The sequence below is a fragment of the Phascolarctos cinereus genome, unplaced genomic scaffold (genome assembly GCF_003287225.1).
Source record: "Phascolarctos cinereus isolate Bilbo 61053 unplaced genomic scaffold, phaCin_HiC Scaffold_9;HRSCAF=440, whole genome shotgun sequence".
Taxonomy (NCBI): domain Eukaryota; kingdom Metazoa; phylum Chordata; class Mammalia; order Diprotodontia; family Phascolarctidae; genus Phascolarctos; species Phascolarctos cinereus.
The window spans coordinates 196,016,882-196,044,119 of NW_027556402.1; the positions used below are offsets into that span (position 1 = coordinate 196,016,882).

Below are 27,238 nucleotides of genomic sequence, written 5' to 3' on the forward strand. Positions count from 1 at the left end.
GAATGCCCTCATTCTCCTTTTTTTTCCCAGTTGAATTTCTACCTTTTTCAAACCTGAAGTCAAATGCCACCTTCTCGAGAAGCCTTCCTTGATTCCCCAAGTCAGTGAAAATCATTCCTCTTATACTTTCAACAAAATTGTTTTCTTCTTTTAAGTTCTCTGGTATACATACAGCTATCTGTATTATCCTTATTAATCTGTAAATTCCTTGAGAGCAGAGACAGGGTCTTTGCTAAACTTTAAGGACATGGAAGGAGTCTTATCTAAATTTTGTATCTTCCCTAGCACCAAGTACAAAATTCTGCATTTTGCAACAACCCTGTGAAGGTAGGTGCTTTATTATCCTCATTTTGCAGACAAGAAAACAAAAGCTAACAGAACTTAAGTGATTTGCCAGGGTAATAGCTAGTATCTGAGGTAGGATTCAAACCCAATTCTTCTTGACTCCAAATCTTAAATATATTAATAAATGATGATGGTTAGCATATGAGGAGTCTAGGACAATACCTGGCATCTAGTAGGCTCCAAAGATCACGAGACCTTTAATACATAAGAATTAGACTTGGAAAGACTCTTTGAGGATACCTACTCCATCTCCCCCTCATTTTACAAATAAAGAAACTAAGACCAAGAAAGATGACTTGCCCAGGATTCACATAGATAGCAAGTGGTTAAGCTGCGATTCAAACCTAAGTAAGTCCTCTGATTCTTAATACAGCATTCTTTCAATTGCTTCAAGCTGCCTCCATTTAATAAATATTTGTTGAATGATGGCACATAGGATGCAAAAGTTGGGAGGACCCTTAAAACAAAGGACATGGAAATAAAAAACTAGAAAGCGCCTTAAAGGCCTTTGAACCCAAATCCCTCATTTTCCAAGTAAAGAAACTAAAGTCAATAAAGGGGAAGTGTTAAAGTCAACAGAAGACTCTAAGTTTCTGGACTCCCACTACACTAATACAATCCCATATTTAAAAATATAATTGTTTTTTGAAACCTATAACTGTTCCAAGTTGAAGAGTAATTAGGAAATTAGGTAGAAGTGACAAAAGGGTATTAATTTAGGCTTCACGTTAAGAAAAAGCTTCCTCCCAAATAGGGATACCCAAGAGTGGAATGGGCTGTCCCAAGAAACTGGGGGATTTCTTTTCATTGGTGGTGTTCAAACAAAGAATGTTTGGCCCCTTGTTGGGTATGCTGAAATAGGGATTCCTTTTCAGATATCAGGGCAGATTTAGATGGCTGATAGGATCCCTTCCAACTCTGCAATTCTGGGAAAATAATATCCTTAAATAAAAAAAAGCATGAACATTGGGAATTATACTCTCTAGATTATATATGGCCCCAGGAAGCCAACTGCTACATTTTCAAGCGTGAGCGTTTACTTTGGCAAAGGCTACAAATTAGGTCTTGATTTACTATTGATTATCTAGACTTAAGAAAATGATGGAGAAAATGTTAACAATGCAGGCTAAATCTAAAAGTGCATCCTCTGTACATTTTTTCCCTATAAAGCTGGTTATTAAATATTTACTAGCACATCTCTGGTTATAACACACTCCTGGATCTAACACTAGCAAACAGACCTGTGGAGATTGAGAAAGCAGATGATTACAAGGGCTAAATGATTGGGATCCGCCTGGAAATCTTATTACTATTTGACACTAATTATGTCCAAAATGGAATTCTTCATCTTTCCACCTAAACCAGTGGTGAGAAACCTGTAGCCTCCAGGCCATGTGTGGCCCTCTAGGTCCTCAAGTGAGGCACTTCGACTGAATCCAAACTTCACAGAACAAATCCCCTTAACAAAAAGATTTGTTTCATAAAACCTGGACTCAGTCAAAAGGCTGCACCCAAGGCCCTAGAAGGCCACATGTGGCCTCGAGGCTGCAGGTTCCCCACCCCTGCTAAACCAACATGCCTCCTTATACACTTCATGGTTTTTCATATTTAAATTTTTTTCTTGACTTCTTTTTTTGTTTTGTTTTTTTAAAAAATGCCCTTAACTTCCCTATTTTGGTTGAGGGCACTTCCATCTTACCAGGCACCAAATTCTTAAGCTTGAGCTCATTCTTGACTCTACCCTCTCCCTCCCCATCCTACAAGAATAAATAACTATGGGGCAGCTAGGTGGCACAGTGGATAGAGCACCAGCCCTGAAGTCAGGAGGACTTGAGTTCAAATCCGGCCTCAGACTAAAACACTTGACAATTACTAGCTGTGTGACCCTGGGCAAGTCACTTAACCCCAATTGCCTAAAAAAAAAAAAAGAAGAAATAACTACATAGAAATACAAATGCTATAATAATAGCAAGCATATACAAAGCACGTTAAGGACTGTACAGTACTTTTCATGAGCTATCTTATTTGGTCCTCACAATAACCTTGTGAGAGAGGTACTATTAGTCTTCACTTTACAGATGAGGAAACTGAAGCTAAAGGACATTAATTGATATGCCCAGGTCACAAAATTATTAAGGATCTGAAGCAGGATTTGACTCCGGTCTTCTTGATTTCAAGTTCAGCACTCTATCTATCTACTGCGGCCACCTAGCAACCAACCCGCTGGTAAATCTTGCCAGTCCTAACAAGCTCCCTCCCCAATATCTCTTGAACCTTGATCTTTTAGGTGGTACAGTGGATAGAGCACAAGATTTGGAGTCAAGAAGAATTGGGTTTGAATCCTACCTCAGATTCTAGCCATTACCCTGGCAAATCACTTAAGCTCTGTTAGCTTCTGTTTTCTTGTTTGCAAAATGAGGATAATAAAGCTCCTACCCTCACAGGGTTGTTTAAAGGATCAAATGAAATGATAACGTGTGCAATGCTTTGCCAATCTTAAAGCACTATGTAAATGTTGGTTTTTATTCTTTCCACTCACTACTCTGCTGCAGATCTTTGTCACCTCTCACTTGGTCTACTGTAAGAGCTTCTGAATTATTCTTCCTCTTTCTAGTCCCTCTCTTTTCTCATCCATATTCCATTCAGCTTCCAAGATCATCTTCCTGAGGCACAGATCTGACCGTGTTTCCCCACCTCTCAAAAATGTTCACTGGCTCCTTGTGAAAGATGGCAGATGAAAAAACTCCTGGCTGATGTTTGGAATCTTCTTAATAAGGTAGGAGGTGAGGTCATTTTGCTGAGAGATTGAGCTTGGCATGTAAGAAGAGATAAGAAAGTTTGGAAGAGCCAATTTGGGATTAAAACCAATCAAAGATGAAGGAATGAGTTGTGCAGTGGTGAAAGTCCCAAGCAAGGTCAGGTAACCTGAATCTATAGGAGATGCAGTCAACACAACTTATAATTGCCCTAGCATGCTGGTTCTCAATGTGTGACCCCTGGAAGTCCCTGAGACCCTTTCTTTATAGGATCTTTGAGGTCAAAATTGTTTTCATAATAATACTGACATTTTAATTTCTAATACCAATATTAATAATATCAATATATATTGTCCACATAAACAAAAAGGTCTTGGGGACCTGATAATTTTTAAGAGCATGAAGGGTTCCCAACTGCAAAAAAATCTGAGAACTTCTGATCTTGATCTGATCAATCCTTGGCCTCTTGAGAGTAAGTCCAGAAAATGCATATGGTAGATCTGACAGAGGGACAGAAATCAGCAGGGTAAAACAAAAGGACAAAGGATTTAAGAAGGGATATTAGAGCTTTATGGAAATGGTTGAACCATAGGGTCAAGACAGTGAAGGAATAGAGGCAAAGCTCAAACTGAACTGGGATAACAGGGCTCGGCTGAGGGACCAAGGGTCAAAATAAATATGAAGAGCAGGTTCAAGAGGAAGGTAGAAAGACAGAAGAATGGCTCTTATTCCTGTCTCTGAGCTTCAGTTTCCTCATTTGCAAAATGATAATAACACTTGGGCTACCAACTTCTTGGGGGTCATTGCAAGGACCAAACAAGATAATCAACAGGAAAGATTAAAGTGCCATAAAATATAGGTTATTAATATTAATAATATTATGGTACATAACAAGAGTTTTCTAGTCAAGAAGCCACTCCATCCAGAACAGGCTAAGTCTTGAAGTGGAACCAGAGCACAGAACATCGTAACTGAATCACAAGTTATAATCCCATTACTTCCATAGGAGACGCAAGTCTGCACTGGTATTGGGAAAGCAGAGGATTTGTCAAGAAAACAGTTCTCTGCTGAACGTAGTCCTCATGGAGCAATATAGTAGGGTTTGAATATGGCATCAATACTGTGTAAATTCAGGTTGATGGATTTAGAGCTAGAAAAGACACAACATTCCTAAGTATTATATCTGAATATTCTTCTAAAGTTTCTTCCAGCTCCAACACTCAAGGTCTTAGATCTCTTTTGACTCTGAGATTATTTGATCCAAGTCCCTTCTGGATCTGACATAATAGGATCTAAGGTTCCTTCAAAAACATTCATCTCCATCGAATATCCCTTGAGGGCAGAGACTGTTTTCATTTTTGTCTTTGTATTTTCAGGGCCTTGGAGCATAGTGAGGCATTAATAAATGTTTGTTGGGTGCTCATCGTAGGTGCTTGGTTCGCTGGGTTGGGAAAAAAAACACCGTAGATTTTAAAAACTGACCCTGTGCATGAATTTTATAAACGCCTCTTAATGCTGAAGGAACTTTGCACATAGTGGAAGTTGAGTAACTATTTGTTAAATGAATGACTGAATGAAAGGGGAGATGAGAGTCCAGAAGAGGAGATAATTTGGAGAGATAAAAATAAGACGGAAAACAAGTAATTCTGTTTTGTGTTCCTAGTTCAGGTTCTCTTCATTGCTTTTTTAGATTATTGTAATCACCTGAGCATTTATTAAGCTCTTATTATATTCCAAGCACTGACTAAGCACTAAGGGCTGGAGATAGAAAAAACACCAAGCAAATCAGATAGACTGCCCTCAAGTAGCTTAAATTCTCCTAGGGGAAGACAGAGCACAGAAGAGAACTGGAGGTGACAAGCTGGGAAGGCGGAGGGGCAGACACAATGGAAGAAGCACATGGTTGGGAAATTTGAAGATATTCATTACATACCAACCCTCCCTCCCTTTGCCCTAAGTCTTCTTTTCTTGGGAGAAAACATCTCTGATTCCTTCAGAAGATCTTTATTTCAAATGACTTCTAGTCACTTCACCTTCTTGGCCACTCCCATTTGGCCAAACTGTGAAAGTCATTTTAAAAAGTATTACCCAATGGAAAGGACAAAACAAAACCAAAAAAAAGGAACTGAACCCCATGTCATACTCATAACCAAACTTGGCTCTTGAGAAGAGCTGTAAAAATGTACCTTCCTTTCTTCTTTGCAGAAGTGGGGGACCCATGGAGCAGAATATTGTTGTGCCATAAAATGAATTATTCTTTTTAAGTCTTTTTTTTTTTCTTACAAGGAATGATTCTCTGAATGTGTGTTGGGGAGGAAGGGGAGTAGGGAGAGATGAAGCTATCAGTACCAATATCTTTAAAATAAAATAAAAATAAATTTTGAAACATGGCTCCCGGAACTGAACGCAACACTCCAGGCATGGTCTGAGTAGGTCAAGTTCAGCAGGACTACCTCCATCTTTGTAACTCTAAAATTTTAAAAGCAGGCAGTGGGAGGTACATTATGTGATAACAAAACTCCCACCAAGAGAAGCACGTTTTGCCGTTTGATGAAACTTGGGACTATAATGGTGAACCACTTTGCATTGGTCAGCACTCCCAAAAGATGTGAGAAAGTTTTGTGAGTGGCTAATGAAAGACCTGGTCCTATGAGGAATCATTCATTCATTTGAAAAATACTTTTTGAGCATCTACTCACGTTCAAGGCTACTTGTTTGAAGAGGGCGGGGGCAGAGATGATTGTTCCGTTATCAAGGAAGTATGACAAGGTAGAATATGATACATACCAGAAAGAGAGTCAAAAACAAAGCTCTTATAGGGATTGCAGAGAGGAAAGGGTAGGAGTGTGGCACAGCAGACAGAATGCTTGACTTGGAATCAGATCTGGGTCCAAATTCTGCCTCTGACCTTAACTGTGGCCATGAGAAAGTTATTTAACCCCTGTAAGCTTCAGTTTATTCATCTGTAATAATACCTTTAGGACAACTTCCCTTCTCCCAAAATTGCTGTGAGGCTCTAGGGAGATATACGCAAAGTACTTGATAAATGTTGGCTCTTATTAGCATTGATTCTGCCTAGAGAGTATCAAGAAAGGTTTCATGGAGGAGATGGATTTTTAAACTGATCTTAAAGAATGGATAGGATTTTTTTTAAGGCAATTGTGACTTGCCCAGGGTCACACAGCTAGTAAGTGTCAAGTGGTTGGTCTGAGGCTGGATTTGAACTCAGGTCCTCCTGACTTCAGGGCCAGTGCTCTATCCACTGCACCATCTAGCTGCCCTATGGATAGGATTTTTTACAGGAGATATCGTGCAGAAAAGGGCATTCCAGGTCAAGGGTACAGGAAAAACAAAGAACCTCCAGGGTAGAAAAGAATACTACATGTTCAGTCATCCAGCAACATGGAGAACAGTGAAAGATATCATTGAAGAGGTAGGTTGGGGGCCTTGAATGTCAGGCTAATGAGTCTGGACTTCATCGGCAATGCAGAGCTGTAGAAGGTTTTTGAGAAGAGGGTGACACAGGCTGGCTGTGCTTTAGGAAGATTCCTTTGGCAGGGAGGCACTAATGACTCTGTGGAGGGAGGGGCAGAGATGGAAGACTATAAGAAAAAGATGAAAGGAATTGGGATTGTTTGATATAGAGAAGGGATGGCAGAGGGTTGTCAACTGGTTTTGTTGGGGTTTTTTATAGCCATAGAGACCAAAACAAGAGGCAATGTCTTATTACTATTATTAATTATATAGTTTCACAAGGACATTATAAACTCTTTAAAGATATATAAATGCAAAGGCTTGTATTTCTTTGTAGTCATTCATTCATCCCTCTTCCAAATGACATCCATTCAATACTTGGAGACAGCTGTCACATGATATCACATCACCCTTAAATCTTCTTTTTCAGGCTAAACATCCCCAGATCTTTCAATGGTGCCTCATATGACATGGTCACAAGTCCCTTTTACATCCTGAATGATCTCCAGCTTATCAACACTTTACCTAAACTGTGGTGGAATTGAGCACAATTCTTCAGATGTGTCTGATCTGGGCCTGGGCAGAGGACTGTAGGGTTACTGCCCTCCCACTCTACTAACCTGCCTTCCCAGTCTCATTGTAAATTACTCCTCTATAGTACTGCCAAACTAGCCTTGTGGATGCTCCTTGAATGGAACACTTCATCACTCAATTCCAAGCATTTTCACTGGTTGTTTTCCATGGTCCATTCCCCCATGGAGTTTATATTGTAACAGAAGAGACAAGCATGCAAACAACTATATATGTTTATGTGTGTATGCATACATATAAACACATATATGTATGTAAATAGATAGATGGATGTTTGCATGCTTGTCTCTCCTATTATAATATGAGCTCTGTGGGGGAAGGGACCATGTTTTTTACTTTTCTTGCACGGTCAGCACTTACTAAATGTTTGTGGATTGGCTAGACACTAGTCTTCTTTTCATGCAGCCTCGTTCAATTCAATTTTGTACATTTATTAAATGCCTTCCATGTGCTAGCTAGGTAATGCGCTAGGAACAGGCAAAAATGAAAACTGCCCTCAAAAATGAGTCTCTGGCCCCAAGGTGACATTCTACTAAGGAGAAACAGTGAGTATGCAGATAATACAAATGTGTGTGTATATGTGCATTTACATACATATGTTTATGTATGTGTATATGCATATATATACTACTAAACTTTATATCTAAAGAAATTACTTTATTTATATCTAAAGAAATTACATTATTACTTTATTATATTTATTGTATTTTATTTATTATGCTTACAATTACTAGATAGATGATAGATAAGATAGACGATAGGTAGATAAGATAGACGATAGGTAGGTAGACAGACAAAGACAGTAATTTGGGTGGGACAATTCTAAGAATTGGGAATATCAAGAAAGATCTCTTGTTAGAAGTTGGCATTTGACCTGAAGCTTGAATGGAGTTAGGGATTCTAAGAGGTAGACGTGAGTAGGGAGAACATTTTGGGAACGCATGGAGTCGGGAAGCGGAATACCATAGACAGGAAGCAAAACGTATGCTGGAACCTAGAGTTCATGAAGGGGAATAATAGGAAATGTCCGACGGGACTGACTGTTAGGACTCCAAATGACTAATGGAAGAATTTCTATTTCATCTTAGAAGGAAAGGGAACCAATGAAGTCTAACATCATCCTTTTTTTCTTGGCTGTCACATCATACACTGGCTACAATTGAGCTTTGATGTCCATCCTGTATTTTCCTGACGAACTACCATCCAGTGAAGTTGCTGTCGTAGAACCAGCAGTTGAATTGACATTCATCCCTACTAAATATCAACTTATAAGAAGAGCTGGCCAATGTTTAAGCCTGTCAAGATCTTTTTGGACCCTGATTCTGACACTTGTGTGTTAGTTATGCCTTCCAGTTTTGTTTTTATCACAAATGTGACAAGTATGCCATTCAAGTTTTGTTAAAAATGGTAAATTATGTGAGACCAAGCACAGATTCTTGGGGCATTCCACTAGAGACATTCTTCCTGGTTAACACTCAACTGGTATTCCTTCCATCTGACCATTCAACCAATTCCAAATTCACCTGTCACCTGGGATACTATTATCTGGCCCACATCTCTACACCTTTATTTACCACAAGAATAGCATCAGAAATTTTTTCCAAATGCTTGCCAAAATTAGGTAAATTATATCTACAGTATCCCCTCATCTACCTGACTGGTAACCCTACTGAAAAAAAGAAAGAAAGCAATGTGATTAGTCTGTAATAAGTTGTGCAACCTCTTGATTACTGCTGCTTTGTATAAAAAGATGTTCACTAAGTATCTCCTAAATAATACATTCTAGATTTTTGCCAGGAATCAAAGTCAAGTTTATTGGCCTATAGTTTATAGACACCACCCTCCTTTTTTTAGAAATTAAGACATTTCCCCTTCTTCCATCATTTACCTCTCCCTGTCTCCATAATTTTTCAGAGATTATTGAACTATGCTCAGCAATCACATCTCACAGTTCTTTCAGTACCAAATGACATAGTGTATCCGTGCTTGGTGACATGAACTCATCAAACGCAGCTAGGCGCACTCTTACTATCTCCTTATTTATCTTGGACATCAGCTTTCTATTAGCCATTTTTCCCTGGTGTTATAGTCCAGAGATTATTCTCTTGGGCAGAAAAAAACAGAAGGAAAATAGGAATTTAGCAGGCCTACCTTCTATCGTCGGTTATTTTCCTCCCATCTAAGAGGAGGGGTGATTGACAGTGGAGAAAGCTTCAGAGAGGTCAAGGGAGATGAAGTTAGACATCATTTGCAACCTTTGAGGAAGCAATTTCAGTAGTGATGGGGTTGAAATCCAGATTGCAAAGTGTTGAGAAGTGAGTGGGTAGTGAAGAATCATGGAGGCAGTGAGTATAGAGGATTATTTCTAGGAGTTTGATAGTGAAAGGGAGGAAAGGCATAGGACAGTGGTTTGAGGGGATAGGTAAAGTGAAGTAAGGATGAGAGGGGATTTGAGCATATTTGTAGACAATGGAGGGAGACACACACATAGGGAGAAAGACAGAAGAAGAAACAGAGATAAACACAGAGAGAGAGAGAGAGAGAGAGAGAGAGAGAGAGAGAGAGAGAGAAAGAGAATGATAAATTGGCCTCAACAAGAAGGGCCACCTTAGAGTCAAAGAGAGTACAGTACAGATGAACACGGAGCAAGATTTCGAGGTGTGCGGTAGGGTAGATAAGAGAACTCATGAGAAATGGCCTTAATTTTCTCAATAAAAAAAATGGAAAGGTCATCTTCAGAAACAGAAGGAGGCAGAAGTAAAGAGGAATAGTAAGTAAAAGGGAAATATGGAACAGAATCAGTTAATGAGATCATGGCTCTCTGTATAACAGCTGAGGTGAGATCATGGGAATTTGTAGTGAACCCAAGAAGTCTAATTGTGTGACTTCCCTCAGCAGTGAGCTCTTTGAGGGCAGGATCTATTTCATTTTTGCCTTTTTTTTAAAGCAGTGCCTTGCACATAATAGGCATTTATTAAGTGTGCATGTTTTTAAATTGAAGGGAATTAGTAGCATGTGTAGGAACAATTATCTTTACGCACAAAATGTTCTACTGCTAAAGAGAAAAATTCTATTACTTGAATTTCAATAAAACCAGTTCAAAAGTAGAATAGGCTATCTTTGGAGAGTGGGGAGTAAACACCCATCTTTGGAGGTCTTAAAGCAAAGGCTTGAGAGATGACAACTTGTTGGGGATGATGAAAGGATTCTTGGTCAGGTATGGGTTAGATTAGATGTTCTCTGAAGTCCCCTGCAGGTCCCCTTTGGCATTCTGGGATTTTAATTCCTGATGAAATTCTTGAAAGCATTACTAAAAAGATAGTTTGAGCGCATTTAGACATTGCAGCAGCAATTATCACCAAAAGCCAGTATAACTTCATCCAGAATAGGTTATGTCACTACTAACTTCATTTCCCTTTTTTTTCTGGACAGGTACTAGACTAGTAGGTCAAGGGAATGGAAGCCTGGATTTCAGCAAAGCATTTGACTAAGTTTTTCATGCTATCCTTGTAAAAAAGATGAAGAAATATAAGTTAGATGGTCATTGAGTTAGATGAATTCAGAGCTAGTAGAATGACTACAGCCAGGGTCACCATTAATGAATTAATGTCAAATTGGAAGGAGGTCTCTGGTAGAGTGCCACAGCATTGATCTTCTGCTAGCTTATATTTTTATCAATGACTTGGACAAAGTCTGACGCAGTATGCTGATCATATTTGTGGATGACACTAGGCTCAGAAGGATAGCTAAAATGTTGAGATAGGGGCAGCTAGGTGGCTCAGTGGATAGAGTGCCACCCTGGAGTCAGGAGGACCTGAGTGTAAGTCTGTCCTCAGACACATAACACTCACTAGCTGAGTGACTCTGGGCAAGTCACTTAACCCCAATTGCCTCGTGTGTGTGTGTGTGTGTGTGTGTGTGTGTGTGTGTGTGTGTACACATACATATACATATACATATACATATACATATACATATACATATACATATACATATACATATACATATACATATACATATATATATGCTGAGATAATAGAGTATGGATCGGAAAAGATCTCCATAGATATCTAATCAGAAGAATTTTAATGGAGAAATAATTATGAATTCCTAGACTTGAGTTTAAAAAAATTCACTGTCCGAGTACATCACAGTGGAAGCATAGAGAATGGATTTGTGTGGAAAAGCTCAGAGAGTTTCAGTGGACAACAAGCTTCATATGAATCAACATTATGATGTGGCTACCAAAAAGGGCCATATGATTATAGACAGTATCTATAGAGAAATAGTGTTTGGAATGAAGAAATCAGTAGCTTCTCTGTATTCTGCCCAGGTGAGGTGATATCTGGGGTATTTTGTTCAATTCTGGATGCACATTTTAGGAATAACATTGATAAACTAGGATGAGGCCAGGATGGTTAAGAGACTATAGTCTGGAGCAAGTGTGGGGGTGGGGATGGGTGGTAGGTGGGACCTGTATTCAGGTCTGAAGAGTTATCATGTTGAAGAAAAGTTAATCTTTATTCTTGTTGACCCTTGAACAAGGAACAATGACTGATAGCTAAAGAGAAGAGCAGGTTTTGACTCAATAATTTTAAAAAAAGAAAAAAAACCAACTTCACTACAACTTCAGCTACTCAAAAGTAGAATGAGCTTTCTTGGGAGTTAGTGGGTTCCCCATCACTGGAGGTCTTCAAGTGGAAGTTGGATGAGCTTCTGTTGTGAAAGGGATTCAAGTGTGGAACAGAAGTAACTCTAAGACTCCTTACAACTTTAAAATTCTATGATCCTCATGATGACCCTATATGGTAGGAAGGGCAGGTATTATTATCTCCAGTTTACAGAGAAGGAATTAAGGCTTGGAAAAACTGACTTGCCCAAGGTCATTCAGCTAATAAACAATAAAGCTAGGATTTGAATTTAGGACTCCTGACTTTAAGTCCAGGGTTCTTCCCACTATAACACACTGCCAAATCGAATGATGAACAGCTGAAAGAATTAGGAATGTTTAGCCTAAAAAGGAGAAGACTTGGGACTCCCAGTCAAGATGGCTGCCTAAATGAAGGCATACCTAGTAGATCTCACAAACCTACTTTAGCAAACCTAAAATTCCCACCAGACTAAATAATGATCAACAAATTCAATAAGAAACTACAGTAAGTGATTTTTTTCCTACCCTAGAACTGCACAAAAAGTCAGCCAGGAGTACATGAACCACAGAACCTTGAAGAATCATGTTACCTACTTCCTGACAGGGAGATGATGGACTCAAGACACAGAAAGTGACATACATTTATAGACATGGTCACTGTGGGATTCATTTTGTTTGATTTAGCCTACTTGTTACAAGGACTTTTTATGTTCTCTTGGTGTTTTAATTGGAGAGGGTGGAGATTAAAGAGAAAAAAGATGGTTGGAAATAGTGATGCCAAAAAAAGGCCAATGAACCATTTAGAAAATTGATATAAGACAACACAAGGAAGTTCAGAAGGAAATACAGACAAGCAGGATAGTTTTGAAAGCAATGTGTAAAATTTATGACAGCGAAGTATTTCAAGGACGACTGTTTAGGGAAAGGAATAGACTTATCTTGTGTGCCCTGTCCTTTCAGGCAGCATAACAAGGAAGAAGGGATTTAAGTTATAGGGAGGCAGTTTTCAATTCCATAAAAGGAAGGACTTTCTAATTGATTACAACTACCTCCAAAATGGAATAAGCAGCCTTAGGATACAGTGAATTCTCTATCCCTGGAAGTATTCAAACAAAGGTTGGATGACTACCTCTCAAGGATGCTGAGGAGTGGATTCCTACATGGGACAGAAGGGACTGGATTCATTGATCTGTAAGATTCCCTCCCACTATGAGACTGTATAATGATACTGACCAAAAGTATTTGGAGTAGCTATGTGGCTCAGTGGATACAGTTCCACACCTGGAGTCAGAAGGACCTGAGTTCAAATTCCGCTTCAGACATTTACTAGCTGTGTGACCCTGGGCAAGTCACTTAACCCTATTTGCCTCAATTTCCTCATCTATAAAATGAGCTGCAGAAGGAAATGGCAAACCACTAGAGTATCTTTGCCATGAAAATTCCAAATGGGGTCATGAAGAGTTGGACATGGCTAATCAACTAGATGACAACAATAAAAGTACATGAAAATTCTAAAATCTGAAATCGAAATCTACATAAATGACCGCCCATGGTCATATGGCTTTGACATTTACTGTGTGACCATAAGCATTATTCAATTAACCTTAACAAATCCCTCTCTTCATCTATAAAAGAAGTGCTTGCATTACTGTACTTACCTCCCAGGCTTGTGATGAAAACATTTTTGTGAGCCTTAAATATTAATTTGACATTTGCATCATTCTGTGTGTAAATGTGATTGATTAAAGACTGACAGCCAAATAAAGAAATACATTTATTTAAAAAGCTAATTATAATCTCCAAATCTTGTTCAACCTACCCAAAGCATTTTGTATTTTATTAACCTTTAAGAGATACCTCAAGTCTCTCCCTGGAGGCTTCTCCAGATAATGAGAGTGAGGTGGAAACTCATTTTTCCTCATCCACTACTGGATATTTATTAGAATGTGCATGCATGCATTTATTCCTCACATTGAGGCAACTTGATATTCATCTAGTGTGTACAATCTTCTTGCTTCCCAACACGCTCAATCTATAATCTCCAATTTCATGTGACCTTGGACAAGCTACTTAACCTCATTTTCCTCATTTATAAAACATGGCAGTTGGACTATATGACCTCTGACCTCTCTTCTACCTTTGAGTCTATGATGATACGTTCTGGGCATGATCCCCCCCTGCACATTATAATGAAACTTACCTTATGAGATAATCTCACACCAAGAGAAAATCTTCATATTAGAAAAGTATATGTTAACTACAATGACATCCTCTCCTCCCAAATTAATTGGAAAAAAAAAAAAGATGGTTCCTTTGCATAACCCAAAGTAGAATGTTGGGAAATCTTATAGTCCAGGATTTCCAAGGATGTTTAAATTTCCAAATCTTACAAACAATGGTGCTTTCTTGGCTGTTTGACCTCAAGTGCACAAGCATCCCCTCCCTCTTTAACACCCTGTCTTGAATCTCTACACTCCCTTGATTTCCGTGACCTTGTACTTTTACGGTTTTCTTAACTCTCTGACTATTTTTTTTCTGCTTCCATTGGTGGTTTCTCTTGCTCATCTCATCCTCCCCCAACCCAACTATGGTTTTCCCCCAAAGCTCTGCTCTTTTACTGCTAATTTCTCCATGAGCATGTTTTCTTGTGACTTCAACTATTGCATCTATAAGGTGACCCCCAAATTGACATCTCTAGCCTTTATCTCACACCTGCACTTCAGTCTCATTCATTCTCTGTATGCATAAATCTCTACTTAGGTGCCCAGCTGTCTCTTCAAATTCATCTGAATTCATCATCTCTCTTCTCCCCTTTCAACTAACTACTCTTCCCAAATAACAGTTGCCTTAATGTTGCTAACATTCTCCCTTTCCAAATCTTGATTCCCTCTTCTCTTTTATTCTCTATACCAAACTACCACCAGATTCAAAGAATGTCTCAGATTTGTTCCTTTCTTTTCATTCCCCACTGCTTTCTCCCCAGTCCAGGGGCTCACTGTATAAGACTACCCTAAATTTCCACAATAGCGTCCTAGGCCGCCTCCCTGCTTCTAGTCAATGCCCTCTTCAATCCACGCTCTCCCCTATACCTGGAATGTCCTTATTCTTCTTCTTTACCTTTTGAATTCCTACTCATGCTTGAAAATCCAATTAAAATGGCACCTCCTTCATGAACTCTTATCTGATCCCCTGGTCGGTAATGACCTCTTCTCTCAGATCTCACAGAGCACTTTGTAAATATCTAATGTGTGTCCAATAAGGAGTACTATAGTTGTGTGTGTGTGTGCGTGTGTGTGTGTGTGTGCGTATGTGTGTGTGCATGTGCATTATTCCCTCTTTTCACCATAAGCCCCATGAAGGCAGGGACTATGATATCTAATTTTTTTTACCTTTCCTTCCCCGTAGCCACTCTCAGCACATAGTAAATGCTCAACAAATACCTGCTGAATGAACAAACAAATGAACTCTATGGAACAATGAAATCTTCCTAAAGCATTTCCTTTTACCATGTCATTTCTCCTTATTAAATACCAACAATGATTCCTTATTGCCCACTGAATCAAGTCTGAACTCCACTAATTGTCTTACAAGGCCTTCTATGATCAGGCTGTTTCTCTGTCTCACTAACCATGTTTCCCACTATTCCATAATATACAACCTTCAAGAAACTGGGCTTATCTCCTCACTATTCTCATTTATGTATTAGTTCTCATCTTTTTTTGTTTTTGTTCATGTCCTCTCCCTTGTCTGGAATGATCTGTCTTCTCTTTCCCTTCCAACTATTTAAAGCCTACTCACCCTTCAGGGCTACCTCTACTCTCACTAGCTCCATGAAATTTTCTTTTGACTATCCAGCTCACATTCATTATGGCACTTGTAATTAGTATCATCTATTTCAGCCCTTAAATGCTCTCTGTTTCACATGTGACTAGATTATAGGCCCTTTTAGGGCAAGGAGCCATATCTTTTTGTGTGTGTATGCGTGTGTGGCAAAGGTGGGTACATAGTAGGTTCTCAATATATATTTTTTGAATGATTACTTACAGCTGAAACTACAGGACAGACTAGGGTATTTGATACTTAAAACAAAATAAAACATGTCAAGAATTATTTAATTTGGTCCTAGGGACTGTTTCTTTAAAAAACAAACACCCAAACCCTAATCATTAGCTTCCCAAAGATGTAAATGCAAAATAAAGAGCAATGCAAAATCAAATGTCCTAGTTTCCCAACCAATATTAAAAGGAATCTAATAGAATGATAGGTAAGACAGAATCCCTTTCTCCTTTAAGTCTATGACAGTTAGATAACAGTCATGAATATTTCCCTGTTCCTCTTGTTGCCTAGGTTTTTTCACTGTCTACAAATGACAGAGTTGGAATACTAGATAGATAAACACCAAGTTCCATTAGATATGGGTCTTGTCCAGTTGACTTGCTCTTATCTTTGATGGTGAATGGGCCACATCCAAACCTCTTTGTGATTGCTTTCTTACCATAAGACAAGAATTTCCCCCTAAATAAAAAGGCTTAGACATCCAGGTGATTATACAAGAGGGACTTTAAAAACAAGTAATTATATTTTTACACACATATACACACACACACACACACACACACACACACACACACACACAATATGATGATAAGGCACTTTTTAGTCTTCTGGGAAACCAGAAAAGACCTTTTGACTTGCCCATTCTGATACTGTGCAAGAAATGGAGTTTGACAGTAATAGCTCAGATTTCTCTAGAGCTGCTAGGTTGTTTTTAAGCATTTTCCTTACATCAACCCTATGAGAAAGATACTGTAAGTATTATTTCTATTTTATAAAGGAATAAACTAAGGCCGAGGGAGTGACTTGCTTGTAGTCATATAGTCAAAAAGGGTCTAAACTAGGATTTGAACCCTTATATTCAAGCTTCAGGTACTCTTTCTACTCTCTCATGCTATGCTAGGAATTAGAAATAACAAATGCTTTCTAAATGTGTTAGGCGGTGGTGGTTGTTGTTGGGTTTTTTTTGGGGGGGGGGTTTGAAGTAACTCCCTCCTTTCACCACAAAAGCTTTTTTCTATTCTTATTTGAAGGAACTACTGGACAAGCTCCAGGTATTTTAACAAATATTTTCTTGGGTTCAATTTATCTTATCCAAATGATCAATTCCTAATCCACAGATGATCTTACTAAAGAACATGAATAATTCATATCTTTGGGGAATCTAAATTTTGGACCAATTTGAAATCTTCAGTTTTACTGCTTTTCTGCAAACTGGGTCACATCTCTAAATTGAGAACTGTCGATTTCTCTCTAGTGGTGAGATGAATGTTAATCAGTGACATGATCAATGGTTCCAAAAATATGCCTTGCCCAATCACTAATGCATAAGGTTCTTTGCTTAGGATGAACCCAGAGCATAACATTTTAAATTCTCAACCATAACCCTAAGATTACCCAAAGGGGCTCTTTATATTTTGTTAATCACAGCATAGAGTTGTCTATAGATCACTGGACAACCCAACCTGGAATCCTGTCTCAGATGCTTACCAGTTGTGTGGCCCTGGACAAATTACTTAACCTCTCTCACCCTGTTTCCTCATCTTTAAATGGAGATAATAATGCCTAAGGGCAGCTAGGTGGCTCAGTAGAGAGACTGCCGGCCCTGCAGTCTGAAAGACTCATCTTCATGAGTTCAAATCCCGACTCAGTCACTTACCAGCTATGTGACCCTAGGCAACTCCCTTAACCCTGTTTGCCTTATTTTCCTCATCTGTCAAATAAGCTGGAGAAGCAAATGGCAAACCACTCCAGTATCTTTGCCAAGAAAACCCAAAAAGGGGACACAAAGACTCAGGCACAATTGAAAAATGATGAGAAACAAAAAAAATAATGCCTACTTCCCCGTGCAAGGTTCAAATGAGTTAATACATGCAATGTGCTTTTCAGACTTGAAGCTCCCTATAAGTGTTAACTACTATCACTGTTGTTACAGACTGAACAGGTCTCCAGTGAAGAAGAGGCTGTGCAAAACAGCAAAGGAAAGCACTGGATGTAGAGTCAGGCCACTTGCGTTTAAATCCCAGACTTTACGCTTACTAGCTCTGTAATCATGAGCAAAAGTCACTTAACCTTTCTGGGGCCTCAGCTTTCTCATTTTTGAAACGGTTGCAATAATACTCGTGCTACCCACCTGAAAGGGTGATTGCAAACATTAATGTTAAACATAATTATGAGTTTTTAATTATAAACAATGATAGAAAAAGGTGCTGCCCTTTCATAAGCTATAACCCTTCAGAGCAAGCTTCCACTTAGAGATCTTTGTACCCACTACAATGCTCAAGAAATACCCATGGAAGTGAATGACTGAACTGTTTTCCCACCCAATGGAAACAATGTTACAATCAAAGCAGGCTATGGTAATAATAATAATAATAATAATAATAATAATAATAATAATAATAATAATATAATAATAATGATGAAAACTCCAAAGTAAGGCGTCAACAGGGCTTGCATTTTTAATATGAGGAGGGAGTGCCTGTCATGTTCACCCATAACTTAGGCTCTTAAATATGATGTGACTCCGTGACCAAAGCAAGACTCAAGTCATCATCTTTAAGCTATTTACAGGAGCAGGGATCTAAACATTTATTTTTCCTTAAATAAAAAATGATGGTTTATCATTGCGCAACCCTGTGACCACATCAAAGGGTGGGATGATGGGGAGATCAGTGAGAAACAGCGAACGCTGGAGCCGATTTGAGATTCATGATGCGTTAGAAAATTCTGTTCCCTCCCCACCCGCCTCCATCCCCTAAGTTACAAATATATTCTCTCTTCCAAACCCACAGGATAAGGCTTGGGGTGCTAGAATTGCTGCTATGAGACTGAGAAGCAAAATGAACAAATCGGCTCCACAGAAAGTAAGAAGCACACCAGTATGCCAAACAGTCATTCTGTGTGAAGCCTCAGGAGGAAACATCAACAGCAGAATGAACCATGCCAGACATATGGTATGAAAAAAAAACCTTTAAATGGCAAAGGAGAAAAGTACAGCTAGTTAAGACTTTCAAATCTCATTTTTCAAGAGTGAACAAGTGAAAAAGCAATTTAAATATGACTTTTAAGATGTGTTAGAAATCTTATTTTGAAAGATTTTAAACCTTCAAATCTTCCCCAAAAGAATTTTAATTCATTTTCAAACTATGAATCTCAGTATCACTATAAAGGATGGCTAGTGTCTGCCCTCCCTAACTACGCTGTATTTATCTCATATTTATTCTGTATATATATATATATGTATACACATATATTGTACACATACTTATACATATCTGTTGTCTCCCATGATAGATGATAAAAACAGCATGGATTATTTGGAGTATGGATAGTTTTATTCTTTGCAATTGTATGTTCAGCATTTAGCACAGTGCTTAGACAGGGGTGGGGAACCTGCAGCCTTGAGGCCACATGCCTCCAGGCCCCAGGTTCCCCACCCTCGGCTTAGCACATAGTAAGTGTTCAATAATTGCTTGTTGGTGGAGTTGTGAGATGATCCAACAATTTTGGAGAGCAAGTTGGAACTATGCCCAAGGGGCTATAAAAATGTATATACCCTTTGACCCTACGATAGCACTTCTAGGGCTGTATCCCAAAGAGATCATACAAATGGGAAAAGGACCCACATGTGCAAAAATATTTATAGCAGCTCTTTCTGTGGTGGCAAAGAATTGGAAACTGAAGGGATGCCCATCAATTGGGGAATGGCTGAACAAGTTGTGGTATATGAATGTAATGGAATACTACTGTGCTGTAAGAAATGATGAGCAGGCTGACTTCAGAAAAACCTGGAAAGACTTGTATGAACTGATGCTGAATGAAGTGAGCAGAACCAGGAGAACTTTGTACACAGTAACAGCCACACTGTATGATGACTAACTTTGATAGACTTAGCTCTTCTCAGCGATGCAAGGATCTAAAACATCTCCAAAGGTCTCATGATGGAAAATGCTGTCCACATCCAAAGAAAGAACTATGGAGTTTGAATACAGATCAAAGCATACTGTTTGCTATTTTTTCCTTCTGTTTTGTTTTGTTTTCTCTTTCTTGTGGTTCTTCCTATTGGTTGTAATTCTTCCTTACAACATCAGTAATGTAAAAATATGTTTAATAGGAATGTATATGTATAGCCTATATCAGACTGCGTGCTGTCTCAGGGAGGGAGGCAGAAAAGGAAAGGGAGAAAAATTTAAAACTCAAAAGCTTATGGAAGTGTTGTTGATAAATCAAAATAAATTAGTAAAAAAAAAATAATGGCTTGTTGATTGACTGACACAGAATCACAGACTCTTAGAATTGGAAAGGATTTCAGAGATAATTTAGTCCGATCTATAATACGAATTCCCACCTCCCTTCCTTCCTTCCCCCAATTCTTTCCTTTCCTTCCCTCCTTTCTTCCTGCCTTTCTTCCTTCATTTGACAGGCATATATTAAACAGTTTTCAAATGCAGACAGCTGTGCTAGGCATTGGAGGTTAGGAGGAGATGAAAGTCATCCTCCCCTCATGGAGTTCACACAGTAAGGAGATAATATCCAAACACTGTTAACTACATATAGTTCAGCAGTGTTCCCCAGGAGACCTGGTCTATTAACGCACACTTTCCAAAGAACTAAACTCTTCAGTAGACTTGCCATTAACTGACATCTCTTTCTAACATTTCACCAGAAGTCTTATCTACCAAGAAAGATATCTTGTTCTGCTTTCAGTAGAGCTTGGTTCAACCCAACCTTAGCTAGAGTGGACATTAATTAGGTATTTTCAGCTTTGGTTGGCTCATCTGGATAATTCTCCCAACAAGCCTTTATTTTGCCTGCTAGATAGATAGGGATGAACCTGACTTACTGATTAGTAAATTCACAGATCTGTTGAAGGAGTAAGCCCTAGACATGACTCTCTAAGCCCAGGAATAGGTGAATGACTTCAGTAAACCCCCAGAGCACTACCCCAGATCCAAATATCTTTTACCCTGTCATCCTCCTGAACTACCAAACCTAGGATTTACCAGAGCAATGAGGCAGCATGTGAAATGCATAATTATTTGGGGGTCTTGGCTGATCAAGTTAATCAGTGCTGAAAATATATAATTTTTTAACAGGTCTCAGTTTGACTGAGGCAGGGCCCTTTAATCCTCTGTGGATTAAACAGGATTTAATTAAAACCGGTAAGAGTCTTCTGATCAACCTTCAGAACCATAGTGCCCTGGGCCAGAAAACAAGAAATCTGGGTTCTAATTTTAGCTCTATCACTTTCTATGAGCCTTAGTTTCCTCATCTGTGTGATGGGGATATTATCTGCCTTGCCTGCCTTCTTTCACTATGAATGGAACCGTAGAAAAGCATCAGGGTAACAATTATGGACACATATTTAATCGTGAAATAAAAGGTAATTTTGTGTCAAAAGGCCAGTGCTGTGGAAATGTATTAACAGTCATTAGGGTGATGGTAATGGACATTCACTTAGAATTACAGACAGAAAATACAATGCATTTCAGAGAGGCTACCAAATGACTGACGTTGTTTCGGTACTTTATTTCCTAATGAACTCCTGAGGACCATGGCATTGCCAACAATGAAGAGTAAGGAAGGAGCACGGTTAGCACTGGCACCCTAGAATCCTAGAATGTCACTGAATTGATTCTGAGAAATTGCATGGAACACACTTGGCATTTACTTCACTGAACCTCCTGCTGCCCTTCACCACAAGCTCTCCCTGGCTCCATACTGAGTTCCCTGGCTTTGCTCCATGGCCATGCACTCCTTTCCGATCCCCTGTCTAGCCTCCTGGCTTCGACCCAGATCAGGCATCTTGTTCAATCTCTTCAATCCAGGCTTGGGCCATGCCCTCTTTCCTCCAAAAAGATACTTTCCATGGAGTGTTGTTAAATGCCCTCCTAATCACTGGCAGTCTTAAGCACCAGGATCTGGGAACTGACAAATACCAAGAAGTTTCTGCTAAAAAAACCCAAATAAACCCAAGGCTAACTTGAATACATAGAGTAAAAGCTTTGAACCTTAAGAGAACTGACAATTTTCCGTTCACTCCAGACTTGTTTCTTGAGAAAAGTAAAACATACATAATTCATTTAATCTTGCAAAAATATTTTGAACCTGAGAGCTCTCTTGGTCACAAAGCTAAAGGTGCTTTGAACAACTTTAAAGAGTTATAAACACCTTTCCCATAAGTATATATTTCATTTTAATTTTATTTTTAGGCAATTGGGGTTAAGCGACTTGCCCAGGGTCACACAGTTAGTAAATGTCAAATGTTTGGTCTGAGGCCAGATTCGCACTCAGGTCCTCCTAACTCCAGGGCTGGTGCTCTATCTACTGTGCCACCTGGCTGCCCCACCATAAATATATATTTCAAAGAGACCAAGAGTTCATACATGTCTACTTTCAGGTTTGATAACTGATATAATTGATCAGGAAGTTAGGAGTCAGTACAGATTTTTAAAAACTATCCCACTATAAAAAATAAATAAAAAATAAAAAGGACAAAAACTATCCCACTATTCCAGGAGAATGACTCCTGAGATTCCCCTGAAAGGTGCTATCATTGAATCATTTTGGTTCAAGCTTTTCATGTCTTCAGTATGTACAGTTCTCAATTTTTTGCACTGTTCAAGACAAGAAATAACAGGGGTGTGTGAAACATACAGATGGTCCAAAACCTTACTGCCTCCCTTTTCTCTACCTCTCACTATAACTTATACAAGCTACCGACAGAGAAGAAGTCTTTTAGATTTCAATTTGACCCCTTCCTCTTTTCACTGAACTCCCATTTGATGGAAGAATCACAGAAGCATGAAAAATAACTGACAAAGGAAGAGGTAGATGGGCAAATAAGAAGAGAGATCTGAGGGCAAGACCAGAACACCCAACTAAGAATATGAATTTTTTATATAACTAAATGACTAAGATTACTAAAAAGGTATACTGGTATTTAAATCTAACACATTACACAATAAATAGCTTTGGGGTGATCAAAGTAAACATCTAAACCTCAGACTTCACATGCAGATATCAAAGGATATTTCATTTTTATTACAATCCCATTGGTCTCCCAACAAATCTGTTCAATTTCCAAAGGAAAACAGATCTTTGTTTCCAGTTTAATATTTTTAGTTTCCACATACAACAGTCTATATTATGTCTAAATGGGTACCAATAACATTTAAAAAGGTACCACAGCATCACATATAGTACATTTAACTTAATCACACTGAAACTTTTCATTGCTTTCAATTAGATGACAGCTACAGTTTGCTATCAAGGCAGAATATGATCAAATAAAAAAAGAGAAAATATAAAACCAGTTGAGTAATTAGATCTAGAGTTTATTCCTCTCAAAAGAACACATACAAAATACATGTAAAAACTACACAAAGATATCTACAAAGCAAGAGCAGAAAACAGAAAAGGTGAAAGCTACAGTTCGGTAATTATACAGAAATGTAATGCATGCATTAAAATATGCTCCATTTCTAAAGCTGTAAGGGTAAGACCTCTCATATTACCACTCATAGAAAAAACTAAAACCCACTTGGGTATACAACATATTCTGAAAAAGAGATACAGATCTATACATATGTACATAAAATACACTGAAAATACGCACTTCATATGTCCTCAATAGGAAGCCCTGGGTTACAGGTCAGTCAACAACTGATCATAGACCTTTTCTGTCAGTTTATGGAAATAAATCTGATAGAGCAAAAAGGAATCATTCACATTGCCACAGAGAAGAATATAACAATCCAAAAGGTATTTACATCTCATTGATAAGACATAAAAGAAACAACAGACATCACCATGTAAAAATATATATTAAAAATATTAATGCTATCTTACATTAAAGAAATGGTGGTTCAACAAACCATGGCACAAGTAACTTGGTGAAAGAATGAAAATGAATACAGCTTCTGGAAATTTTTTTCCTGAATATGCTTATATGCAGATGAATGATATAATCATGTGCGTGCCACAAGCCACACTTCCATTTAGAACATCTGTAGCACATAGAAACAGCATTTGCTACAAAAGCATATTGTACACTTTTGGACAACACTAAATTTCACACTCTGATTTTAGGGAAAATACTGCCCTAAATTATGGGGTTTTTTTAATTTTTAAATTTAAACTGACTCAATTAACTTAAAATGAATTCTAATCAAATGCATACCATTAACTGCTTATTCCTAGTACTAGAAATTAAATGTCATTTTTTTCTTACTTGATATACTAGTGGTAAGTAGTATTTTTTTAAACAGGTCTTAGACCAAAAAACTTCTAATTTCCCCAGTTTTTGATTCAATGCTCTCTACAGGACTGGGCTCTTCACTGGACTTTCGTCACTGTTTCACTTTGATTCAATTTCCCCAATGCTTTGATTTTCAATAGTTTCTACTGCACTTAAGTAGCAATGATTTGTTGTGGTTATTTTAAAATGGTTAGTTAGTGTTAATTAAACCAATAGCAAGATCAAGACATCTAAGAACCTACAATGATTTTTCACCTCTAAAAATGGTGGGGCAAAAACTATTACCAGAAGTATTGGTGTGGCTACATTTGAAATTCAAATGCTCTTTAGAGCAGGAGGCAGCTTTCATGGTCAGTAAGTGCTTTATCCTTTTAGCAAAGCCTTCATGATACTAAAGATTATCAGAATTTGAGTACCCCAGTAATCTATTATTTACCAATTTCAGGCCTTGTAGCATTCAAGATTTTTAAAATGTGTTTAAAAAAGAAACCAAATGTATTTTAATGATGAAGAGACTGTCACAACAAAACTTCTGACTCAAAAATGTACGCTACAGAAAATACCTAATCTGGACTTTCAAAATTGAAAAATGGATATAGAATACTGATATAACAGTGAAAAAGTAAAGTAGTTGTAAGTGCAGAGGAAAAAAATTAAAATCTAGAAATACCTGAAACGGATCTCTGATATCCAGGTTTTTCCTGTTTATCTGTCAGAGGAGTTGGGGGTGAGTAGTTGGCTTCAGTGAGTTTCGTAACATCTGATGGTGGTGTTGGAGGAGGTGGTAATAAAGTGCTGTTAGGGCTACTAATATCTCCTTCACCCACAAGTGTTAAGTCGGCAACATTCTCATCATCTATAGTCTGTATGCCTTCAGTATGTAGTTCCTTGGATTGTCTCTTCCATATTTGCGCCGATGCCGTTCCTTCCTGGACGTGTGGAATTGGAGACAATGGGGCACTGAAGGGAACGCTGTGAGTCTTCTGACTGTGGAGGGCAGCCAGAGTAGGCCTGGGCTTGCCCTCTGAAGGCCCTGGGCTCTTCACTGGACTTTCATTACCGTTTTGAGGAGATTCCAGCTTCCCATTTGGTGATGAAGCCTTTTCCTTGCTGCCATTTTTTACAGTTCTCTTGTTTAGGCCTTTTGTTGTTGTAGGAGTAGACGCAGTTGGTTCTGCTGTGCAAGGTGGTAAACGAAGAAAATCGGGCAGGACAAGGTCCTCTTTTCTTAGTAGCCCACGCTGGTCATCTGCTCTGTTGCTCTGAGCTTTGGAAATGAGCTCAAAAAACTCTATGGGGGAAAAACCCATATTGACCATTTTAAAGAAAACTTATCACTGATCAATGTCAACAATCACCAAATTTGTTTTCTAATAGACCACTGAGTTACCTGCTGCCCTGCAGTTCTAGTGCCCTGGAACTAAGGGCTATATTAATCGGGGACCTTTTCACATTAGAGAACTACTCCCTCATAATTAAAGGCAGAGCTACTATAGATTCCCCTACAAGGGCGTGTCTTCAGAGTTTACAATGGCTATACTCGTGTACCTAAAAACAAAGATTTATAAAATCTAGAGTCCTGAATTTTTTCCCAATGTTTCAGGGCACATTTTAAAATATATTAAATAACATTTTATACTAATGCCAGTATCACCTCTATGTTTACTCTGAGAGTCACTCGATATCTTCACATTTTAGCAAAATCGTATCAACACCTCTGTACCTTTAGAGGATGATCCAGTTAAACAAAGGCGTGCCATGATGTCATTTAAGGAAGATTTTTTTTTATATTTCTTTAAAAAAGTATTTATCATTTATAACTTGAAGGCTTAAACCAGGACATTGATCAAATAGTGTCTCCATTTAAAAACTGGAAGAGAAGTATCCATGGAAATGAGTCACTTAGAGCCTCACTTCAACTCAAGAGCAAAGCAAGGAATTTTATTTCAAATTTCTCTCCTTTAGCCTTTTTATCCAAAGGGCCATAGCTAGTGTTTTCTCTCGATGGCGTCCCTCCACAACACAAATTCCAGAGTGGGCCTAAGGAGTGAGATACTTAACAATGGGGGAGCAAGGAGGAACCATTGGCACATAAAGGAATAAAGAATGCTAAAAGCCCTGACATGTCCTTAAGGAGAAGGAATGAGAGTGTTCTGGCTACATTTCAGGAGCAGAAAACCCCCACAACAGGGTGGTTAATCTCAGGAACCTCCCTTTCTCAATGACACTCTTCCAGGACCCTACTCTCCCCACCCAGAACATGACTCTCAGATTAATAAGCATAACCTTTGGAATGGAATTAAAGTCAAGTATCCCTTGATAAAACCATTTGGTTTCACGGATCAATTTTCCACTGGCTATAAAATTCACAGAAATATGAATGATAAGGAAGAGCTGGAGCTTGGCCACCCTTACAGTGTTCTTGGCTCTCAAGAGTAATAATGTTTCTAAAAGGAAGCCACCAAGTTGCCTGTGCAGGGGGGAGAGAAGGAAGGCATTCCCTTCGATGCCACTCCTTTCCTCCACTGTTCAGGGTCCAGACTACCACCTACCTACTTCTGTGTAGGCCCTGCCTCTACCACCTTGGTGTTGTGTGTGCTGGAGGGGTGCTGTGCCAAAAGAAGAAACAATGGCTCTGTCCCCTTCTGCCTCCTCCCCAGAACAGGAGGGCTCTTAGTGCATCTCTGGACACTTTTTCCATCTTGAATAAATACAGAATTGTGATTTCCTACTGCCAGAATTGGATTTTCACCCCTTACACAAGGCATAAGATTGAACTTGGGTCACAAGTGAAGCCACTATCTAGTCTCAAACTAGTACATGTCCAAAAGGTTTCAATTTTTAACTTCAGTATTTCAAAAATATCACAAATCACTTACCTGGTGAATGGAAACCACTGAAGAATGAGGTTAACATACGTCATATTTTTACAACAAAGTTAGTAAGGGTTAGTTACAAGACACATTTTTAACTGCTATGCTAACTAAATTTAAATTTTTGGTTACAACTACAGTGAAAGCTGTAACTTTCTGACAGTTTTCAATGCTTAGGAGATAATTGAGTCCATTCTCATGTTAATAATGAGGAAACCAGAGCCCAGAGAAG

At 38.6% G+C, this 27,238-nt stretch overlaps 1 protein-coding gene across 4 annotated transcripts in view; it reads right to left on the bottom strand.

The window, feature by feature from the left end:
- The window catches only part of RGS12 (regulator of G protein signaling 12), a 244,785-nt gene that overhangs the window by 25,015 nt on the left and 192,532 nt on the right, over positions 1–27,238 (bottom strand). For 3 of the 4 annotated variants that reach the window (XM_078148696.1, XM_020992154.2, XM_020992159.2), the window contains one exon: positions 24,804–25,424. In XM_078148696.1, the coding sequence (XP_078004822.1) occupies positions 24,804–25,424 (621 nt within the window). Of the gene's footprint in view, positions 1–24,803; positions 25,425–27,238 lie in introns of those variants that run through there. The other variant, XM_078148697.1, reaches the window with a different exon arrangement.